At 40.4% G+C, this 20,465-nt stretch overlaps 1 protein-coding gene across 1 annotated transcript in view; it reads left to right on the top strand.

Annotated features, from left to right (window-relative positions):
* The window catches only part of LOC128347338 (rho GTPase-activating protein 24-like), a 52,042-nt gene extending 32,065 nt beyond the window's left edge, over positions 1-19,977 (top strand). Inside the window, exons 2-3 of the mRNA XM_053301811.1 lie at positions 16,889-17,581; positions 18,271-19,977. Of these exons, the coding sequence (XP_053157786.1) occupies positions 17,253-17,581; positions 18,271-18,511 (570 nt within the window). The 5' untranslated portion in view covers positions 16,889-17,252 and the 3' untranslated portion in view covers positions 18,512-19,977. The remainder of the gene's footprint in view (positions 1-16,888; positions 17,582-18,270) is intronic.
* Positions 19,978-20,465: the final 488 nt, after the last annotated feature.

Below are 20,465 nucleotides of genomic sequence, written 5' to 3'. Positions count from 1 at the left end.
CTTCCTACAAAGAGCCACTGTTATGCCATTCTGATCACTATCACAGGTGCCCAGGCCACATAGCAGAAACTGATATGCTGCTGGCATCGTCATGGAAGTAACAAAATTAGGCTTTTCCCTCTTCAAATTTGGCAATAGGATTCATTTTCATCTTGTTATCTCCTGTAAGGAAGCCTCTTGTATACAGGGACAGCTGGTCCCTTTCATAGGCTTCATCCAAAATGCTCAGCGAGACACAAAAGCTCACCATATGGAAAAGAGCGAACAGGTGTTTGCATAGCCACATCTTTGTGTGCTCCTTAACACCTTACACGGGCAGCAATGATATATCACTGAGCAGGGAGAATTGACTGAAACAGAAATGCTTTATGATGATAAATGCTTTATGCTATAGTTATATATAGTTTATATAAGTTTATATAAGAAAATGTGGGGCGGGACCCACCACGTTTCCAATGACAATCAGCTTCCATCAAAACTGAATTCACAATCTAAATATCTTTTCAAATCTATATTTGAAATATATTTTCTTCATATTTATGTTTTATCCTCTCCCCCATCTTATCCTGCAATTAATACTTGACTCAGCACTGAAATAATTATTAACATTCACTAACAATATCATTTGGAACTATGGTCTACTAGTAGAGATGTGTCTGAATTTTTGTTGAATTTTATTTGAAAAAGAAGTGAGTGAACTAAGAAGGGGATGCAAACCAGGCAGTTTTACAGGAAGTAGCACTATGAAACAAGTTCATAATTCTAAGCAGCAGGAGAGGGAATAGGCCATCAGACATACTATAGGATGTTGTACTGTGACAGTACCTAAACATATACTCATGCAGTTGTGCTTATATTAATTACACATAGGTTTTGGATGCACAAGGGTGAATCCGGATATTAAAAAAAAAAAAATCCATCAGCCTAAGTCTCATGTGTTAAAGTCAGCTAATGCGTATTTAGGGTGACTTCTTTATAACTTTCCAACTAGCAAGTATGCATGTTCTGAATGAAGAAGGCCTCTATTTACCAGCGGGAATGCATTGGACGATGCAGCTTTATAAAACAAAGAGTTGAATTTTATGAAGCATTTACTGAACAAGATAGAAAAAGCCACAAACACACTCTGCTTCCCTTCTTATTCGAAACGAAACTGGATTATTACAACGAGCCATTGTCTTGAGATTGTCTTGTCTCTCTCACAACAGCTGTGAAGAGTCTGGCACCACAGCAATTGTCAAGACTTCTACAGAGGGGAAAGAAGTATGAGCTATAATGTACATGCTTTACTGTGAAGAAAAAGAATTGCTAAAATATTGTAATAAATTTGTGGTTAAAATTATGAATGCTAACTGAACAACTCTTTTCTTAGGCAGAGGATGTTTCTGAATGGGGCACGAATGGCCCTGAAGCACCCTGATGAGCAAAGTCCTCAAATCTTTGGAGATGGCACATATCGTTCCCTTAGGGTTGCCACATGTCCAGGATTGGCCTGGAAAATCCAGGAATCAGATGCCCTGTCCAGGATATAGGGAAAATGTCATCCTGGATATGAAATGTATCCAGGAATTTGATTGGGGGGAAATGCTTAAATAAATTTTTCTGGTGCTTCTCTCCAGGCATTGCAGCTACACAGTGTCAATGTTAAAAGCCCCATATTCTTTTCAGCCAGATGACAAGCTTGTCTTTGAAAAAAAGAAACCGAATGACTGTAGATTTGGTGAAGGCAGAACTACAAGCGAGACTGAACTTTTGTGAAACCTGTTCGGAATGTACTGCCTTTCTACATGGCAGCATTATCTATCTATCTATCTATCTATCTATCTATCTATCTAATTTGAATACCGCCCTTACAAAATGGCTCAGGGCATTTTACAGCATGATAAAAACAATTAAAACAAGTTAACAATTAAAATCAAACTATTAAAACACAATAAAACCAATTAGAAGCAACCCCCTTGAGAAGCAACCCCCTTGACTTTGAATGAAGGTACTGGATTTTTCTCCAGGAGCTGCAATTGAAAATAATACTGCATGGATGCTATAAATTTATTGCTGCTTTTTCTAACTGAGTTTCAGAACAATTGCTGAAAAGCAGGCCCTAAATTTGTCAAATAAATCCACATCTTCATTCACTTTTGGTGCACTGGGGGAAAGGGTAGAGAGGTGTCTGGGCCAATTTTTCAAGAGCTAACAGCACAATCCTATGCATGCCTACTCAGAAGCAAGTCTCACTATTCAATGGGGTTTACCCTCTAGTAAGTGTGTTTGGGATTGCAGCCTAAAGAACTGATATTTGAACAGGAGTAACTGTGGTGTTCGAGTCCTGTTGCAAAAGCTCACATATAAAATTGTACAGTATTCTACAGTATCTGGGCTGCTAATGTGTGTTCTATTCTGGATTACTAGTTATACCTGTCACATACTGGAGGAGGAGGAGGAGATCAATTTTTAATTGGTTTTAAATGGCTTTGAACTGTTTTAAGCTTATTTTTATATTGTAGTGTTTTAAGCAGTTTGTTTTAAATGGTGTTTGTTTTTTACTTGTGCACTGCCCAGAGTCTTTGGTTAGGGCGGTATAGAAATGTAATAAAATAAACAAAGAAACAAATAATCATTATATATATTTCTCTATACTTTACCCAAGTCTGTTTGCCACATTAATTATTATTATTTCTTGTTTACACAGTCAGACAGGTGTTATTGACTGGTTTGTTTATCCAGACATTGTGGGATGCCAGAATTTTATTATCAATATCATTGTTGTTATTATTATAGATATCATCATAGAATATAGGCTGTTCCCAGTTAAGTTGCTTTTTGTAATTGGCTGATGGTGATTTCTGTGGCCCCTATGGTGTTGAGGTGCTCTTTAAGGTGTTTTGGAATTGCACCTAGGGTACCAGTTACTACTGGGATTATTTTGGTCTTCTTCTGCCACAGTCTTTCAATTTCAATTCGTAGATCTTTGTATTTTGTGATTTTTTTCTATTTCTTTTTCTTCTATTCTGCTATCCCCTTGTATTGCTATGTTGATTATTTTAACTTGTTTTTCTTTCTTCTCGATTACAGTTATATCTGGTGTATTGTGTGGCAGATGTTTGTCTGTTTGTAGTCGGAAGTCCCATAATATTTTTGCGTCTTCATTTTCTTCAACTTTTTCAATTTTATGGTCCCACCAATTGTTGGCATTATTATTAACCGTAGTCCTCTGTCAGGAAGATTTGATTTTGATTGATTAAGCAGGGTGGTGGTCATTGCTTCCAAAGATGGAAGAGGTCAGGAGATTGCACATGTTCAGTGGGAAGTCTGTAGGGCATACCAAGATGATTTGCCAGGACCAACAATTATCCGTTATGAGTGACAGAAATTTACCTCATCCAAAAAGCAATTAGAATGGTGCATTTAATTGTAAGTGGATTTGGAAGTGGGTTGCAGATTCCTCTGGAGGGGGATTTGTATGGGCTTCAAATATGGGATATGAGCCTGCTTCAGCTAGGATAGTGTCATATTAACCTTTGTTTCCACAAGTGTAGCTAAAAGTTAACAGCATGATCAAACTTTAGAAGCAACAGAGCAAATAGCTTCCTATTAACTTTAGTGAGAAAGTTTACGTTTTGAACAGTGAGAGCTGATCTCTTCACAGACTGACTTGCAGGAAATAAAAGGCAATAGTGACACCTTGTGCTCACATTTTGATAATACAATAGAGACCTTCTCACTTTGAGGATAATAAAGAGATTGAAGTGGTCTGCAAGTTGGCCTTGTAGGGCTGAAAGTCAAACAACACATTTTTCTATTAATTGTATGTCTCATGTCTTTGTTGTGTTGCCTTTCTGATGCCCTGTTGCCAAGTGTTGTAACCATTTGACTAGCAATTCAGTTTGCAGCACATTTCACATTTTGTAGCAGGGGGAGAGCAACTGCCCCTATCCAACCCCAGTGCAGCATCCCTTCAATGGCTGTTGCTGGTAGCTGCCATGTTTCTTTTTAGATTGTGGGTGCTTTGGAGGACAAGGGGCCATCTTATTTATGTATTATTTATTTGTATATGTAAACCTCTTTAAGAGCGATATATAAATATTCATAGTAGTACTAAAATAACAGCTTGAGTTGCAAATTGTCATCAGCATCCTGTGCCAATATTAAGTTCTACATTTTTGAAAATTCGCTTCAAGAGACATTGGCTCAGATTCAATTGCATGCAATAAAACTAGGATTGGCAACTCTCAATGAAGCTGTTCCCAGAGTTCTACCCTTCCCCCCTCCCAGTATTTTTAACAGTATTGAGCCAATAACAATTGATTTCAAGTCACCTAGAAACTGACACCAATTCCTGGGGACAGCATGCATGTCCTGGAAGGCTGGCAACCCTAAGTGAAGCGAGTACTTCCCGTAAAGCTCCTGATCCTATCCAAAAGCAGGGTGCTGCTGTGCTGTGCACACACCAAGTCATGTCTGCAGTTCCTTACCCTCCTAATTACACATGCCTAGAAGCCTGTTCCCATGCATGTTTGCCCCTACCTGGATTAAGACCATTTCCCCCTTTATGTTCAAGACACAAACCCACAGTTGCTAAGTTCTATTTGTTTTCAAAATGTTGTTAAATGAATATCTGCAGCCATTTCAGAAAACAGGATTTTTTTTTAAAAAAAAAATTAAATATATGTAATTAAATATAAATCACAATTATGATTAATCTTTGTTTACAATTTTCACCAATTTGCAAACAAACTAAAGAACACCAACAAAACTATATCAAACATTGATATCATATATATATATATATATATATATATATATATATATGAATGAATGCTCGCTTAATAATATGACTGTATTCAGGAAAAATAGGCTGAAACACTGAGTTACATAGAGCTTGAAAATGCAGTAGGCACATCAGCTACGTACTTCATGTTCACTCTCCTCAGCTAATCTTTCCACTTAAGTGGGACAGGTCAGGTGTTAATTTTTTTATGTCTGGAAAATTCCGAGTCTGCAGCAATTAAGCACTACCTTAGGAGCTATGCGCAGGTTCTTGGGATGAGCACCACCATCCCACAGAGAACGACTGCTGCCGTCCCACCGGAAGCTGCATGTTGTCGAGCGCAGATAAGGATCTGCTCTCCTTTTTAAAGATCCAACTCGCCGTTCCCCCACCAGTGGTGCCAAACCGGTTCGAACATTGTCTGAACCGGTTTGGCCCCGAACCTGTGCACAAACTGAGGTTTGTGCACATCCCTACACTACCTGCAGTATTGCACAATGCATAGCAGGGAGCTGCACTTGAACAGTCTGGTTTTTTTTCTGTCCAGCTGCCACACTTCATTGCAGTTGAAGGTCTTTCTGCTTACAAAATAATGGATGCAGGTAGGAGCAGGGGTGGGGTTGATTCTCTTCAGCCCACCTGCACAGCTTCTTCCCCTCCCACACCCACCACCACCGCCACCGCCGCCACCACTGGGAAAAGAGCTGCAAAGCCACCTGGCCAAAACCAAGTCTAGGACTATGAGCTGGCAGCTGAGTGTGGTTGCTGAGCTCCTCCTTGATGCTATTCATTCGGGATGTGCAAACCGGTTTGAATTCGAACTGGTTCAGTTCAATGGTTCAAATTCGAACCGAACCAGCCATCAGATTCAAGCTGCAGGTTTGAATTCGAACCAAACTGGGGGGTGGTTCATTTTGAACTGGTTCAAACCTCCCAAAGTGGGTGCGGTAGTAGTTGGCACCCATGGATACTTACCACCCAAACCCATAAAGCAATCGGACACTCATACGATTTTTTATGAATTTTTAAAATTTATTTATATTTTTTCTCATAGGACATAATGGGACTCAAACCACCCCATTATACCCTGTTGTGGAGCACCCATGAGTGCCATCCAAACCCTGAAGCAATTGAACACTCCTATGATTTTTTATGAATATTTGAAATATTTTTCTCATAGGGTATAATGGGACCTGAACCAGCCCATTATCCCCTATTGTGGAGCACCTAGGGGCACAAACATGGTGTGGGTGGTAGGCACCCAGGGGTGCCTACCACCCACAAAACCTCAAGGTAATCAGACACTCCAATTATTGGTGAATTTTAAAAGTATTTTTGAATTCTTCATAGGGAATAATGCGGATTGCAGCAAATGTATAGCTTCATTTCGCGGGGGGTGGGGTGGGGGAGGAGATGGCCTAGACTAGAGAGTGGTGGGTGTTAGTTCCCAAGGGGGGCAAGGAAGCTACCCAAATTATTTGAAAGGAATTGGGCAAAGGGATGATTTTTAAGTGATTTTTGAAGTTTATGCGTCTTTAAAGTTGTTTTCCACGAAGAATCATGGAGGTTTCAGCAGCCCCATAACTGCACTTGTGGGGTGCTGGGGTGGCCCAGAGCGAGTGGTGGTGTAGTGTACAGAGGGTGCCAACCACCCCCATGGGTTGCTAACCCATGGGATACTGGGTTTTGTTGTTTCTGAGGTGTTCTGAGTGTAGATTCTTTGGTTGCAAATGAGAGTGGATTTATGCTATGTCATTGAAAATCTCATATGCTACCAGAGGAGGAGTGTCCGATTGCCTTGAGGTTTTGTGGGTGGTAGGCACTCCTGGGTGCCTACTACCCACCCCATGTTTGTACCCCTAGGTGCTCCACAATAGGGCATAATGGGCTGGTTCAGGTCCCATGATACCCTATGAGAAAAATAATTAAAATATTTCAAAAATTCATAAAAAATCGTAGGAGTGTTAAATTGCTTTGGGGTTTGGATGGTTGTTGTCACCCATGGGTGCTCCACAATTGGGCATAATGGGCTGGTTCAGGTCCCATGATACCCTATGAGAAAAATAATTAAAAATATTTCAAAAATTCATTAAAAAAATCGTAGGAGTGTTCAATTGCTTCGGGGTTTGGATGGTTGTTGGCACTCATGGGTGCTCCACAATAGGGAATAATGGGCTGGTTCAGGTCTCATTATACTCTATGAGAATAAAATAAAATAAATTTCAAAAATTCATAAAAAATCATACAAGTGTCCAATTGCATTGGGGTTTGGGTGGTAGGTATCCATGAGTGCCAGCTACCACTGCATCCACTTTTGGAGGTTCAAACCAGTTTGAAATGGTTCAAATTTGAACCAAACCAGGGGGGTTCGAGCAAAACCAAAACCGAACCTCCCCCTCCTGGTTTGAACCTGGTTCAAATTCGAACTGAACAGGCAAACCGGTTTTGTGCACATCCCTACTATTCATGTGCTTGCCTGCCCTTTCTCTGTGGATAAGAAGGGCAGGAAGGTCAAGACAGCTAGGAGATGAAGCAGCAGCAGCAGGCTCCCTGCAGGGCATGGGCCCCAGCTGGTGCCCAGTGATGCCAACTGCGGGCAGTTTTGTGAGAGGGAAAGAACATCTTTTGAAACATCTCTTGTGGAGATCTTGCGGTGTCTTGGAGGGGCTTGTGCCAAAATGAATGAGGCTCCAGCCATTGTTGCTACCATTGCTTTTGCAAGGAGGGTTACACATATGACTTTGAAGTTGTACTGATTTTATGACCACTTAATTTCAGCAGAATTTCTCCAGTATATCAGGCTTCTATTTATTTCGTCTCCTCTGCTGCTTCCTTGACCCTGTTGACACACATTAATGCATGAGCTACATTCTTTCTGCAAGGCTTTCTGAAGTATGGAGAAAGCCTTGAGGATTGCATGTTTCAAGATATTTCTGCCTACTTTGCAAAACGAGGGGAAATATCACCCTTTTAACTTCCAATCCATCCTAAATCCATTTGGCATGCTAGAATATCAAAGTTATATTTATAGCAGTCCAAGTGGCAAGCTCTTCTGGAACCATTAGCACACTACATGTTCAAAAAAGAAATAAAATAAAATAAAATAAAATAAAATGCTGCTTTTGACAATTCTTCTGAAAAAGGCTGTCTGGCAGGAAGTTCTGCTCCAGAATGAGAAAAGCCTTTCCCATATGTGCAAGCAACAGCTGGCATTCTTTGCAGTTGTGTCTTTATATTACTTGGAAATTACTCATTTGCTGCGAAGGCAAAATCCAATTTATCTCTCTGCCTTCCAGACATCTGCCAAGATTACATATGAAGCATAGAGGTAGAGACTAGCAGATTTCCTAAATTCTAGACCTTCTTAATTCTTTCATCATTAAGAAAATGTCTGGAACTAATTCCAGACTGGCACATATACAGTTTGCACCAGCTTTCAATCCTCTTCTTCATTCCCATGTTTTCCTCCCCTTAACATTACTGATGTGCACATTTGCATTGATAAAAACGAAAGGAAAAAATAAAGGAATACTACACATAGCATCACGATACTTGTAGTGCAGTGTTTTACCAAAGTGTACATGTACTTTGAATATTGGTAAAAATATAAAGGAAACAGTCTCAATTCAGCATATATAATTACTTCAAGATTGCTCTCCTGAAGTTTTATCACTGCGCACATGTCCATCGACAATAGGGAGATGAGAGTTATTAATTGAGTGAAAACTGCAGCCAACCACACATGCACTACACAAGATTCAGAACAATGGAGGATTCCTAATACATTGTTTTCACTCAAGAAACAAGACTAGGCAATTTGGAATTCTAAAAATCCAGGAGGAAGCTGACACTTCTATGTTGAAGAAACACCCTCACCACTTCGATACCTTCAGGAGTGAGTTATACCAAGCAACTACCGGTAGTATGAGGGCAGGGAAAACATTTATTTGTGTTTCATGGGCATGTATTGATGGCTTTCTTTAAAAATCCAGAAATAGCCAATCCCTTAGAGGGGAGTTGGGAATATTATCTAAATGCTTCTTGAGCACAGTTCTGTAGAAAGGCAGCATTTAAACAAATTGAACAAATTGATTGGTTTGTACAGAAAAGATTCTCATCTGTTTATTAGATATATGTCTATTAAATTTATGGTAGAACCAAGCTTTTAGCAGTTAGAGAACTAGGAACATTTATCTCTTTTGACACCTGATAAAACAAAGGGTTCAGGTATTTCCCAGAAGACCAAGAACTTTAAATTGATTCTTATCACCCCTTTTGTCTAACTGTGGATGATTATATATAGATAAGGCTTAAGTTCCCCCTAGTGCACACCTAACATCCATTTATGAGATGCCTAGGACCTAAACACCAAGCATTATCATTAATGCCACAGAGATACAACGAATGGGCTCATATAATCTCCCCCCTGAAACATCTCAGCTAGTTTCCCCCAAATTTTTGGTTCTTTACAATTTACTGAATAATTTTTATATTTTATGCCTTTGGCATATATGGATAAATTAATATGGAGTGGGTGGGAGGTTGGGAGACACCTTCCTCCGACTAGAGCTAAACCACTGGATAAAGGTAAACTAGTAGGCCTATTACAATAAAAAGTATGACTTTTTTAGCCAACTTTCCAGTAGGCTTATGAGATCACCCAACTTTCTCTGTGTGTGTCCGTGTGTCCCCTGCTATCAACTGTGCAACACCTGGACCAATATGAACCAAATCAGGTACAGTTGTTGGGACACCTCAATGGCATAGTTTGTGATTATGTAATCCACCCCTACAAGATGGCAATCCAAGATAGCTGATAAGTACACTTTTGAGGCACAAGTGAGCCCGCTTGTGAACTGTTTAACCGATTTGAACCAAAATTGTTACAACTACAGGAACATATAGGGATGCCCAAATGGTATGGTGTATGATGATGTCATCCACTCCAATTCAAGATGGTGGCCACATGAACATCTGAGGTGCAAGCCAGCTGATTTGTGGACTATCTAACCAATTTAAACCAAATTAGGTACAGTTGCAGTGAGTGACACACAGGGACGCCTCAATGGTGTAATTTGTGATGATGTCATCCACCCCGATCCAAGATGGGAGATGCGTACAATTATAAGGCGCAAGTGGGCTAACTTGTGAACCGCTTAACCAATCTGAACCAAATTTGCTTCAGCTGTAGGGACACATTTAGGACACCTCAATGGTGTAGTTTGTGATGATGAGATCTACCCCAATCTAAGGTGGTGGATGCGTGGTCTGAGGTGCAAGTGTGGGCTAACTTGTGGACTCTAACTGATTTGAAACAAATTACATACAGTTGTAGTGAGTGATACACAGGGACACCTCAGTGGTGTCATTTGTGATGATGCCATCCACCTTGATTCAAGATGGTGGAAGCATAAACCTTTGATGCGCAAGTGAGCTAACTTTTGAACCGCTTAACCAATTATTTATTTATTTAACATATTTTTCTACCACCCAAAACTTATGTCTCTGGGTGGTTCACAAGAAGACAAAAACAACATTAAAACAGTAGTCAAAAACAAAAACAAGTAATTTAAAACACAACAATTTAAATTTTTTTAAAGCAATATTCTAAAACAACATTAAAATCAATTTGAACCAAATTTGCTACAGCTCTAGGGACACATAGGCATACCTCAACAGCAAAGACTATGACGATGTCATCCACCTCAATTCAAGATGTTGGACACAAACATTTGAGGCGCAAGTACACTCACTTGTGGGCAGTCAAATCAATTTGAACCAAATTTGCTACAGCTGAATGGACACATAGGGATGCCCCAATGGTGTAGTTTGTGATGATGTCATCCACCCCAATCCAAGATGGCGGATGCACAAACTTTTGAGGTGCAAGTGCACTAACTTGAGGACTGTCTGATTTGAACCAAATTTGGAAGAGTGGTAGTGAGTGACACACAGGGACACCTCAATGGTGCAGTTTGTAATGATGACATCCACCCCGATCCAAGATGGCAGACACATGAACATTTGAGACACAAGAGATCTAATTTGTAGACCTCGATTTGCACCAAATTTAGTCCAGATGTAGAGACAGTGAAAGGAAAGTCGGCTAATTAGTTCTTACTAGAACAACTTGTGGGTGTGGATGATGGGAGTTGTAGTCCAACAAGTTTAAGTAACCCTGATCTAGAGGAAAGAGTTGCAGGCAAAAGTTATCTTACACTGACTTTGGCTGTTCTATCTGGTTAAAACTTTATCATATTTATATACCGCCTGATATATAAGGACGCATACATATAGGGATATGTGCATCCCTAGGAAGCGTACATCAGTTAAAATACCACAAATATAAAACAGGATAAAATGATTAAAATAATTTTACAATATAAAACAAACCATTTAAAATTAATGTAAAGCCTGAGAAAACGGGTGCATCTTAAGAGTCTCCTTAAAAATAACCAGAGATGGAGAAGCTATGATCTTGATAGGGAGTGCATTCCAGCACCCTGGGGCAACCACAGAGAGAGCCCAGTCCCAGTAGCCACCAAACAAGCCAGTGGTAACTGTAACTGGACCTCCCCAGATTATCTTAATAGGCAGGAGGGTTCATAACAAACAAAGGAGGCGCTTTCATTAAGAGCTTTATAGGTAATAACCAGCACTTTGTATTTTGCTTAGTAAAATATTGACAGCCAGTGCAGTTCTCTTAAGATTGGTGTTATATGGTCTCTTCAGGCTATTCCAGAGACCAGACTGGCTGCTGCGTTCTGACCAATTGTGCATTACAGTAGTCAAGCCTGGAGGTTACCAGCATATGTACCACTGGTTTATGGTCATTTCACTCTTGCTTGGCACAGATGGTATAGTTCTGTTTTCCTTTGCACGAGAGTGCTTGAGATTTTTGCTGGTTGATCTGGGAAATTATTACAAAACCCCCAAATTACTGTAGAAAGGACCAAGACTAAGATTACTGTTTTTGATGGAAGACCTGGAGAACTGATACTGAACAAACTAACCCTTTTTGTTCCTATTTGGGGATTTATTTCATAGAATTCAGCTGAAAGAATCAAAAGGCCAAACAATTAACTGGATTATCAGTATTCTGGAAGCATAATGGGGACAAGCAAGCTTTATCTATCCTTGAAATGCTAAATTGTGTTGCCAAATGCCATCAAAATAGGAATGTGAAAACTCTCTGAAATTTCTCTTTAGGAAGAACCCTTAAAAACTTGTAATGGTTCCAGACCTGATAAAAAATAATATGAAGCCCTTACACCATAATCTTCTCAAAACAGAATTCCAAGATCACTTTTCTGTGTTCACAGAAGAGCTCCTCGTCTGCTCCTTAAGACAGAAGCTGGCATGTTATATATTACGATGAGTGTGCTTTTATACATTATTGGTTCAAAATTCAATTGATGAAGGACAGATTGCTTGGTGGTTCCACCCACCCATGTCAAGCTACATTGGGCGGTGGGGAGAAGTAGTTTATTATTCAATTGATGAAGCTATTTCTATTTGGTAGAAATAGCTATTTCTTTGATAGATAGGAACAAGCCATGGAGAATACTTGGAAGTATGATTCTTGGCATCAGAAGACAGAACATCTATTTCATATTTATGGATTTTCTTTTACATATTATCCCAGGAATCCTCAGCGTTGGGCCCCCAGATGTTTTTGGACTTCAACTCCCATAATCTCCAGGCCCAGTGGCCTTTGGCTAGGGATTATGGGAGTTGAAGTCCAAGAACATCTGGGGGCCCAACGTTGAGGATCCCTGTATTATCCCATACAAACCCACTAGGGCGATAAAGTCTTAATCCAAAATCCTTATATGCATGCCCCATCTTCTGAGTGAGGTGGGTGCAGAGGCGTAACTATAGGGGGGACAGGGGGGGCACGTGCCCCGGGCGCCATCTTTTCTGGTCACATGGGGGGCGCCGCCATGACAAATTTTTTTAAAAATTTTTTTGTTAATACAAATGTTTCCTGCTCAGTGCAGCAGCGCTGCAGCAGTCAAGGGAGCGCATCGGCGCCCCCTCCCCCACGAGCGGTCCCTTCCGCGCCGCCCGCGCCCCCCCCCATTGCTTTGCTGGCGCCTGGCGGCCAGTCAGTGGCCTGGCTTGGCGGCGGCGGCGGGCGCTTGTGAGGAAAAACCTAAGTATAATGTAGTATGGTGGGGGGGGGGCGCCATTTCAGTGCTTGCCCCGGGCGCCGTTTTCCCTAGTTACGCCTCTGGGTGGGTGGGAACTGGGAAGAGAACCTTTTCAGTTCTTGACTAGGATCAAGGTGATGGAGTGCCCTTCCCAGAGAGGACCAACTGACATCTTCATTGCCAAGTTTTAGGTGCCATGTTAAGACCTTTTGATTTGCCTGAGCTTTTAAATAACAGTAAGTCTGATTTTAGTCAAACATTTCCCTGCTGCGCCACTGAAGGTTGCTGGTTCAAATCCCTGCTGGTACTATACTGGGCAGCAGCAATAAAGGAAGATGCTGAAAGGCATCATCTCATACTGCACGGGAGGAGGCAATAGTAAACCCCTCCTGTATTCCACCAAAAAAAACCACAGGGCTCTGTGGGTGCCAGGAGTCGAAACCGACTTGACGGCACACTTTACCTTTAAGTCTGATTTTATTTTATTATTAGTCCCCCCACCCATCCAATTTGCTGTTATTTATTCTGCTTTTCTTTTAATATTGTTGAGAGTGTGTGTGTGTGTGTGTGTGTGTGTGTGTGTGTGTGTGTGTGTTTTAAAAATCATATCCACCGCTTTGGAATTATTTTTTTTAAGTCAATAAGCTGGTTAAACAGACTTTAAAAAATTTTTTTAGTGGTATTGTGCCAGGGACAGCTACAGTGCAATATAAAAATAGATTGAATGATATATATGTACAACCTGATCTGTCCAAGTCAGCAGAAGTGAAGGCTGCTCCATGATATTATGCATTTAGGTTCACCCTTCACTTTATGTATGTATGTATTTGATTTTTATACCGCCCATCAGAAAAGGCTCTATTTCTTTTTCTTCTATTCTGCTATCCCCTGGTATTGCTATATTGATTATTTTAACTTGTTTTTCTTTCTTCTCGACTTACAGAAACCATTAAAAACAACAATTAAAACAGAATATAAACACCAATTAACAATTAAAACATCTTCAAACAAACAAACAAACAAACAATCAGAACAATTAAAACCCTGAAAACCAGGTTAGAGCATTAAAACAATTAAAACTAATTAAAACCCTGGAAGGCCAGGCCAAACATATAAAAAGCAGCTTTACTGGGAACAGCCTATATTCTGCAACGATATTTATAACAACAACATAGACAATCAAATTCAGCCAGCCTAGGTCCTTGGGAAGGACTCGATGTCTAGATAAAACAAACCAGTCAATAACACCTGTCTGACTGTGTAAACAAGATGATGATGATGATGATGATGATGATGATGATAATAATAATAATAATAATAATAATAAGAAGAAGAAGAAGAAGAAGAAGAAGAAGAAGAAGTTGTTGCTTTTTGTAATTGGCTGATGGTGATTTCTGTGGCCCCTATGGTGTTGAGGTGCTCTTCAAGGTCTTTTGGAACTGCACCCAGGGCGCCAATTACCACTGGGATTATTTTGGTTTTTTTCTGCCACAGCCTTTCAATTTCAATTTGTAGATCTTTGTATTTGGTGATTTTTTCTATTTCTTTTTCTTCTATTCTGCTATCCCCTGGTATTGCTATGTTGATTATTTTATCTTGTTTTTCTTTCTTCTCGACTACAGTTATATCTGGTGTATTGTGTGGCAGATGTTTGTCTGTTTGTAGTCGGAAGTCCCATAGTATTTTAACATCTTCATTTTCTTCAACTTTTTCAATTTTATGGTCCCACCAATTCTTGGCTACAGGTAGCTTGTATTTTTTGCAGATGTTCCAGTGTATCATCCCTGCTACCTTGTCATGCCTTTGTTTGTAGTCAGTCTTGTTGATTTTTCTACTTTTGCTCTTATTGCATTTGTTCTTAGTGCCTGTTCTTGTGCAGTCAGTATTAAACCCTCTGTTTCTTTCTTGAAGTTGCCATTCTTAAGCCATTGCCAGGTCTTGGTGATGTCGGATTTTCCACTTATATTGTGCAAATATTGACCATGCAGTGGCTTATTTTTCCATTTTTCTGCTCGGTTCTTGACTTGTTCTTTCTTGTAGGCCTGCTTTGTTTCAGTGGTGTTGAATAGTTTCTCGTTATTGACCATTTGAAGTGCATTTTCTTCACTGTCCTTGATATATTCTTCAAGGCCTCTTTTCTCCTCCTCTACTGTTTGATGGACTTGCAGCATTCCTCTTCCACCTGAGCTGCGAGGGATGTAGAGCCTATCTACATCACTGCGGTGGTGCAGAGCATGATTGATGGTCATGATTTTCCTGGTCTTATGATCTAGCGTCTCTAGCTCTGCCTGGGTCCAGTCTATTATTCCTGCAGTGTATCTGATAACAGGTATAGCCCAGGTGTTTATGGCTTGTATGGTGTTCCTGCCATTGAGTTTGGACTTGAGGATTTTTCTAACTCTCCAGATGTATTCACTTCCCATTTTTCCTTTCACTTCAGTGTGTGCGATGTTATCAGCCTGGAGAATGCCCAAGTATTTGTAATGTTTTTTCTCTGACAGGTTCTTGATGTTGCTTCCATTGGGCGGTTCTATTTCTTCTGTTTTTGTTATTTCCCCTCTGTTCATTATTAATACAGCACACTTGTCTAGTCCAAACTCCATTGCTATATCGCTACTGAATATACGGACAGTGTTTAGCAGTGATTCAATTTCTGACTGGGACTTTCCATACAACTTCAATTATTATTATTATTATTATTATTATTATATCCCACTTTTCCTCCAAGGAGCCCAGAGCAGTGTACTACATATTTAAGTTTCTCTTTCACAACAACCCTGTGAAGTAGGCTAGGCTGAGAGAGAAGTGACTGGCCCAGAGTCACCCAGCTAGTATCATGGCTGAATGGGGATTTGAACTCGGGTCTCCCCGGACCTAGTTCGGCACTCTAACCACTACATCACGCTGGTTCTCTCTCGCCCGGAACATATTGGCAGCCAGTGTAACTGTTTCAAAACAGGAAAAATATGGTCTCTCCGGGTTGCCCCAGAGACCAATCTGGCTGCTGCATTCTGAACTAACTGAAGTTTCCAGACTATGTACCAAGGCAACCCAACGTATTATTATTATTATTATTACATTTATATCCCGCTCTTCCTCCAAGGAGCCCAGAGCGGTGTACTACATACATAAGTTTCTCTTTCACAACAACCCTGTGAAGAAGGTTAGGCTGAGAGAGAAGTGACTGGCCCAGAGTCACCCAGCAAGTATCATGGCTGAATGGGGATTTGAACTCAGGTCTCCTCGGTCCTAGTCCAGCACTCTAACCACGTAGAGTGCATTGTAATAGTCAAACTGGGAGATTACCAGCTGATGCACCACTGTTTTGCATTCTATTTTGCATTTAGAAAGATCTGATAAAAATTTTTCAGATATTAAGCTTTGACACTTCTCTGGTCCAGCAGATGCACACAACTGTCTTGAATGGCCGTTACAGAGCAGTCTTTTTCTAGAAGTGGGGAAAGGGTAGTGGAGGATTTATTTCAGTGCTCCAATTACAAGAAAATAATATCCAAGTATTTGGAACTCTGCCTCCTCCCCGAGAAGCATCATTGGTACAAATAAGCAAAAAATTCCATATTTGTTAGCCAACAATGAGAGGAATGCAATAGAGAGGGCTGATTCTTTTGCTTTGGTGGCAACAAGCCCATGTGCATGTTTTGATTATTCTTCACTTCTGCGTTATTTTGTTTTGTAAATATGTCTTGTTCTGACCACTGGTCTTGACAAAAGCTTAGCAATATCATAAAAATAATGAAAAACAGAACCATTGCTCACCTTGCAGGCACAATTACAGTGGACATTACCAGCTACTCAGGAAGTGTTTTCCATTTATGCAACTCCCCTATGCCAGCCATACAACAGTAAATTCCAAACAGATTGAACATACTTCTTCCATTGTCTGTACCAAAGACATAGGAGACCTTGTACTTGTGGAAGATGATCCAAGTTTTATTTCCTCTTTTAGTTCAACAGCCAAGAGCAGAAGAAAGAAAGAAAGAAAGAAAGAAGCAATTCATGGGCAAGTCAGTTTTTCACCCACCCATGTCAGTCAAGCTGCATATGGAAAAAAAGAACGGGTAATAAAAGGGCAGTGTCTCTGGTGGATAAGAACAAGCCCTTACTGCAAGAGGACATGTGAAACTCAGCAACCTGAGGCGTTGCCCATTCCGTATCAAATACAGACTCTGGGGATGAAACAAGATCCAGGCTCCAATAAAGTGGACTATTTCCAAGCATCTGAGAAGGTTTGGACAGCTGTGATAGAATGAGAAGTCTCATAATCCGGGGTGAGAAAAGAAAAGAAAGTCGAAAACCACCTCTCACCTAGAATGAAGCCGATAAGCCAAAAGGATATAAACAAGATTACTGAGATCTCCTGGAAGAGCTGCCCAGATGGCTCGAGGACTGAAGAAACGCCAGTTTCAAGACTTTTTACTGGGCCTACTTGCACAGAAGAGTTTGCAGAAGCCAACAAGGCAACAATGAATATTTTGGGGCTTCAAGACAGCTTGGAACAAGGCCAAATGAGCAACTGTAGTGAGTGTTTTCTCTCAAGGAATGACCGCTCAACAAATCACAGTCCCTTGCAGTGCCACTTCATCAGTATACAGCAGCAGATGGCCAGGCAAAAGGCAGAATATGAAGATAAGATTCTCAGGTAAAAAGTGCAGTCTATGAATTATCTGCATTTGGAGTTTTCCTCCTTGACTTTCTTAGGTGTTAATTGCAATGTGAAGGAGTTGGGGTTGGTTTATAGGTACTAGGCACATCTACTGGTTGGCTTGAACTGGAATTATTTACATTAACAATGAAAATAATTGTTATGTCTCATAGATTAGAATTTGCTAGAGTTCCTCTTAGAGATGCTTTTTAAAAGGACCAATTAAAATTCTGTATTTTGTCCATTAAAGTCAGGAGTGTATGTACAGTAAGATTTTTCACCAAAAAGAACTACAAAAATGAATATATTACAATATAAATCCACATGTATTGGGTGATAGACTGAATTCACATGTATGTTTGGGGGAGTTGGTTTTCTGGAGCAAAAGAAGGGCAACAGAAGGAGGTTTACATACTTTTCACAGTCACTCATCACCTACCACAGACCTGCTGCATACTGCTCAAAAGAAATGGCAATATATCAATTTTCTTCCAATCTTCTATGTGCTTATACAAGTGATGAATGTGTGAAAATGTCTCTCATATTTTATATTACTTGGAAACCTCCCCCCCCCCCCCAAAAAAAAAAGTACTTGGAAAGCACTAGGTTTCAACAATCTCGGTATCTCAAGATGCAGCCAGGGAAAGAGGACTGCAAAAACTACCATGTCTATTTTTTGCCAACAGCCTAGAGCAACGGAACAAAGAACTGCAGTTAGAGATTAAGGATCTGCATTCAAAATTGGGTCAGCAACGGAAGTGGTATAATTTGGTGGAAATTAAAATACGCAATGCAGAGATGGCACGCGAAGAGGCAGAGAGGCGAAATGAAACGCTTCAGAGGGAAATGGAGGAGTTTTTTGATACTTTTGGAGAATTAACCAATGAAATGAAGACACCACCACAGCAAATTGCTCAGAATTCTTAGAGGTTAGCGGGCATCCGTTTCAGCTGAAGAAAACCTGATTACTTCAGTTTAAATGCAAAGGTGAACCCTGGACATTTTCTTCTCACAGCAATAAAATCATATTATACACTATCCATCCTGCTTATATTTTTAATGTAACAAACATTTTAATTTTATTGTAGTGTGTGTTGTGCAGATGTTTTAGAATTTAGATTTACACCCTTTAGAAGTGGATTTTTAAAAGCAATGAGTAAAAGAGCAAGAATTGGAATGATGAAGTGGATTTGACAGGGGTGGGTGGGCGGCGTGTAGGTTATAGAAAGAGCAAGAGGGCAGGAGTTGTAAGAATAGCTCTCATTCCCTGTCTAATAGCAGAGAGAGAGGGGAAAGAAGTCACTTTGGAGAGGCATCCTGAGATTTCTTATAGCATTTGACTCCACACACTCCCTTTTTGGAGCCACAACTCTTCCCTAGCTGCAAATGAGCTGGATTGCCTATGCCCTTCCTACAGCAAAAAATGTCTATAGCACAAAGCCATTGCTTTCGATACAGCTATTGTAGCCTTGTCAGAAAAGCAGCACTGCAGATTTTTGAACTCCAAGACAGAATGCACACACAAGTCACGCTGCATAAACATGGAGATCTCGTTTCTGGCTCTGTATCTAATGATGGGAAATATGCTTTGTGATAGGTGACTCAGTGGAGGTATTATTTGACAGGAAGTACTTACGGAAGGGGTCTGTTGCAATTTGGGAATTAGAAGGGAAGGGGCCAGATTCCCCATGCAGGGACTCAGACAGATCAGTCGGGCAACAAAAGTGAGAGAAGACAGGGCCCCTCCCTGTCATAGGGCCAGGGGAAGCATTCCAGAGTTTTAGCCATTAGCAGAAGAAGAGGTGTTCACAACTACCCATATTATGCCAATTGGAATGGTGGAAGGATGCCTTTCCTTTCCAAAGTCGATCTCACTTTGTGAGTTACTTTTCTGAATTCTATTATTACTATCCCCAAATTATAACAGCATGAAATCTGCAAAAATATTACCAAATTTGATATGCAAAAAATGTTTTGAATTTTGAAGTATTAATGGAGAACATTAATTTTCCTTGGATAAAGATCCTTGGGGCCTTCGTGAAACTTTGAACTTCTTGCTGAGTTTGACCTGTAAATGTCATGGGGATATTTTCTGAAATGACTAAGTATTTTCCATTTGTAACATTGTACTCATGTACAGCACCCCCAAGAATACAAATACTATTTATATACCACTTTTCAACAAAAAGTTCCCAAAGTGGTTTACACAGATACAAATAAAATTTTAAAAATGGTTCCCTGTCCCCAAAGGGCTCACAATCTAAAAAAAAGAAACATAAGATAGACACCAGCGACAGCCACTGGAGAGATGCTGTGCTGGGGATGGATAGGGCCAGTTGCTCTCCCCCTGCTAAATAAAGAGAACCCCCACTTTTAAAAAGTGCCTCTTTGCTCAGTTAGCAGGGGTGTGGGTGTGGGTTGATATTGTAAGGGATGTTGTAAGACAAGAGCGTGCCTGTAAGCCCTTCCCTTACGCTCTGGACTTCTGCTGCCCCCGATGGCTGCAGTGTTCATCTGCAGAGACCACGTCCTTGTAGATTCTTCCGATGATCAGAATGTCTGCCAAGATTCTGGTCACAGGAACAATCTTTTCACAGGTACAGTGTGTATCTGCAGAGACAAACACTGCAGCTATGGAGAGCAGGGAGCAGGGCTTTGCAGGGGGCACTTTTGGGGATGCTGCGAGTACAGCTTCTCTAGGTTTCCTAATGACTGAATAGGGCTTTTATTAGCTTTCTGTTCTGTATGCTGTTATGTATGTAAGGAAAAATCTTGGCACAACAGAATTTGGGGAAATAAAAATGTATTATACACTTCTCCCCGGTTTTATATTTCAAACACGGAGATTTTGCTTTTGAGACAAGTCATGAAAAAGGTTCTA

This window comes from Hemicordylus capensis, chromosome 2 (assembly GCF_027244095.1).
Source record: "Hemicordylus capensis ecotype Gifberg chromosome 2, rHemCap1.1.pri, whole genome shotgun sequence".
Taxonomy (NCBI): domain Eukaryota; kingdom Metazoa; phylum Chordata; class Lepidosauria; order Squamata; family Cordylidae; genus Hemicordylus; species Hemicordylus capensis.
This window is presented reverse-complemented; position numbering and strand designations above follow the sequence as displayed.